Source organism: Alligator sinensis, unplaced genomic scaffold (assembly GCF_000455745.1).
Source record: "Alligator sinensis unplaced genomic scaffold, ASM45574v1 scaffold1170_1, whole genome shotgun sequence".
NCBI lineage: Eukaryota > Metazoa > Chordata > Crocodylia > Alligatoridae > Alligator > Alligator sinensis.
This window is the reverse complement of record NW_005842859.1, coordinates 157,905-161,012: the sequence shown is the minus strand read 5'-3', so window position 1 is coordinate 161,012 and position 3,108 is coordinate 157,905. Positions and strand designations below refer to the sequence as shown.

Sequence of the window (3,108 nt, the reverse complement as noted above, 5' to 3'; positions counted from 1 at the left end):
GCTGAACATTCATTGCAGTGAGGCCTGTAGTATCCCTGCGTTCTAATGTGGATGTTTGGCTTGCCGATGTTACAGGCCCTGGGGTGCACTCCTTCCACATTTGAGCTGTTTGAATTAAAATAGAAGCGCCCTTGCAGCCCTCTTGCCTCTGCAGGCTGCACCGTCTACATTAAACATAGCATCTTGGTTCTTGACAAGTTGCAAGTGCACATCTCCATTGGGTATGGACCTGCCCTAAGTAGCAAAGGGAAGACAATAACACAAGTAACAGAAAAATAGACAACAGCTGTTAACTTCCATAGCTGATGAGCTCATCAGCTCTGTAGGTGCCTGATGACCTTTGGAATTTTAATGGGGAGGTCTCTGTGGTTTTAACTAGGAATTTTAAATGGTGTGTTCCCATACTCTTTCTCTTAGGAGATTGATGAGTATATCACCCAGGCCCGTGACAAGAGCTATGAAACCATGATGCGAGTTGGGAAGAGAGGGTTAAACCTGGCTGCCAATGCAGCAGTTACTGCAGCTGCAAAGGTAATGCCTCTCCCATGTGTTACAACCACCCCCTAAGCCTTTGAGGCATCAGGCACTTCCTGGCGGGCTTGCTGCCTGTTGGTCTCCCAGGGTGGTTGCTACTCATTTCACTTCACTTTTCCTCCAGTCTGCCTGTTCACCCTGTTCTGTAGCTTGTGGAAGAATGGGAGTGGACTGCCTCATCCTCTTTTCTTTTGGTGTCTGGAGAAGGCTTGTCTTCCCTGTTCTTCCCCAAGGGTTTCTGTGTGGGAGATGGGACATCTTTTCCCTCTAGCTTGTCTCAGATGCTAGTGTCATAAATGCCTTCATATGTGTGTGTCATGCTCTCCTAGGGTCAGGGAGTTCTGTCCGAGAAGCTACGGAGTTTCAGCATGCAGGACCTAACTCTGATCAGGGATGAAGACGGTGTGCACCTGCGGAGTCCTGAGCCACGGCTGCATCCCTCTGGTGGGGGCCTTCTTGAAACCATTGACGATTCGGGTACAAAGTCTTTCTGTTTGGCCATTCCATGAGGTCCCATGCAATGGATGAGGGGAAGGGAAGCTTGTGGGTTGTGCATAAGGGTAGAGGTGCACCGATATATCAATGATATCTCAGATTGGCACTGATATAAAGAAAATTGGCCTTGTCGGAAATCTGGCCAATAAATGCCTGGGCATGCGCGCGCACACAGTGAGGAGTGCAGACCAGCAAGCTTGGAGAGCTGCCTTCAGCTTGTAAGTCTTTTTGGTGGAAGGGGAGAGAAGGGGTGTGGGGGGGACAGATCCATGCCCCCCGTGGTGAGAGAGGAGTGGGGCGGGGGCTGGGGCAGGCGCTGCCCAGCCAGGGCGGGTTATGGGACAGCACTGCAGCTTGTTTGGGGGGGCCGGAGGGGGCAGCTTCTGCCTTGCACGCACTCTGGGGAGTGGGGAGCATGTGCCCCTGGATCTGGGCAGGGCAGGCTGCAGCTGGGGCTGGGGCCAAGGTGGCACCAGTTTCTTCCTGGCATTGGCCAGGGGGTGGGAATCGCAGGGGGTGGGCCGGGATGTGCTCAGGGCAGGCGGTGGTGGGAGGGGTGCTATGGGGGGTGCTGCAGCCACCCCATATTTCGCTGTGGTGTCCCCCCCAGAGATTCACTTCCTAGTGCCGCTACCGCCCAACCCAACCTTCCCACCCCAGGCCAGGAAGAGCCTGGTGCTGCCCCAGCCCATAGCTGCAGCCCACCCCGCCTGCGCCCTTTGCAGATCTGGGTGGCACATGCCTTCCCCACTCCTGTGCCCTCCTTGGGTGTGCGCCACGGTGGGAGGCACCATCCGTGCCCCCCAGACGAGCCATGGCTCTGTTCTGTGCCCCACCCCTCCCCTTCTCAGTTGGACAGCGCCTGCCCCAGCCCCACTCCTCCCTCACCGCAGGGGGCATTGATCTGCACCCCCCACGCCCCTTCCCTCCTCCCTCCCTGTCTGCCGCAACAGACTTATCAGCTGCACACAGCTGTTTCAGAAATCGGATCGCTATCAGCTGACATGCCTCCTTAATTGGCTATTGGTCTCTGCCCCCAAAATCTCTATCTGTGCACCCCTACATAAGGGTTATCAGTACCCCAGATTCCTCTTGTTTCTCCACCTGCCTCAATGAATCCTCCAGGTCCTTGAACCAAGGACTGCTAAGAACTCTTTTGTCCACCCTGCTGTGCCTGCCATTTTCAGCTTGAAGCCCCCAGTCAAGTGTTAGGTGTAGCATTTTTTTTCTATTCCTTAGCTTCTTGTTACTCTTCTGGAGAAGAAGCCAGCATAGCACAGAGGTCTAATGGGATCCAGTCTGATGCTAGAACAGACCCATCAGATGACGATGCAGGAGACAAAATGCCCAAACGTACTCAGAGTCTTAAAGCTCCAAAGAAAGTGACAAAAACTGAGGTGAGTTGGTATGTAAATGAATTCCTGGGCATGTGCTGCAGGGTGTGGGTGGAGCCATGAGCTGTGGTGGCTGTGTAGATCACTTGGAAAAATCAGTCTGCTTGCAGTATTTTACAAGCAGCCTAACTTCTCTTCCAGTTGGGTGCACTACTGTTTTATTGAGGATTTTCCCATGGAAGTGCTTGTTACCTGCCTGCTGCATGGGTCTCTTGTTAATTTGTTGTAGCCAGGATCCCCAGTTGTGGCTCACTTACCTACTTTTACCTTCAAAGAGAGATGTGTGCGTCTCTTCCAGGGTTGGTTGAGAACCTGTGGACACCCTGTAGTGTCCACAGTTGTCTCTATTATAGACAGTGTGAATACAGTAACAGCACCTCTGGTGCGATGCAGTTTGTGAACAGGGTCCCTGAGGATGTCCTGTATCCCAGTGCAGTTTTGTCTTTTTGAGCATTTGCAGAATCTTAACTGTTAGACCTGGAAAAATACCTGGTTCATAGATTTAATAGACACTAGGGCTGGAAGGGACCCTGGAGGATCATCGAGTCCAGCCCCCCACCCCAGGGGCAGGAGATCGGCAGGGATCATAGGATCCCAGCAAGATAAACATCCAAATGTCATAGATTCATAGATGTTAGGGTCGGAAGGGACCTCAATAGATCATCGAGTCCGACCCCCTGCCTAG

At 52.9% G+C, this 3,108-nt stretch overlaps 1 protein-coding gene across 3 annotated transcripts in view; it reads left to right on the top strand.

Moving 5' to 3' along the window:
• The window catches only part of REEP2 (receptor accessory protein 2), a 14,326-nt gene that overhangs the window by 6,286 nt on the left and 4,932 nt on the right, over nt 1–3,108 (top strand). For all 3 annotated transcript variants that reach the window (XM_025191765.1, XM_006035594.3, XM_025191764.1), the window contains exons 4-6: nt 418–531; nt 864–1,011; nt 2,269–2,426. In XM_025191765.1, the coding sequence (XP_025047550.1) occupies nt 418–531; nt 864–1,011; nt 2,269–2,426 (420 nt within the window). The remainder of the gene's footprint in view (nt 1–417; nt 532–863; nt 1,012–2,268; nt 2,427–3,108) is intronic.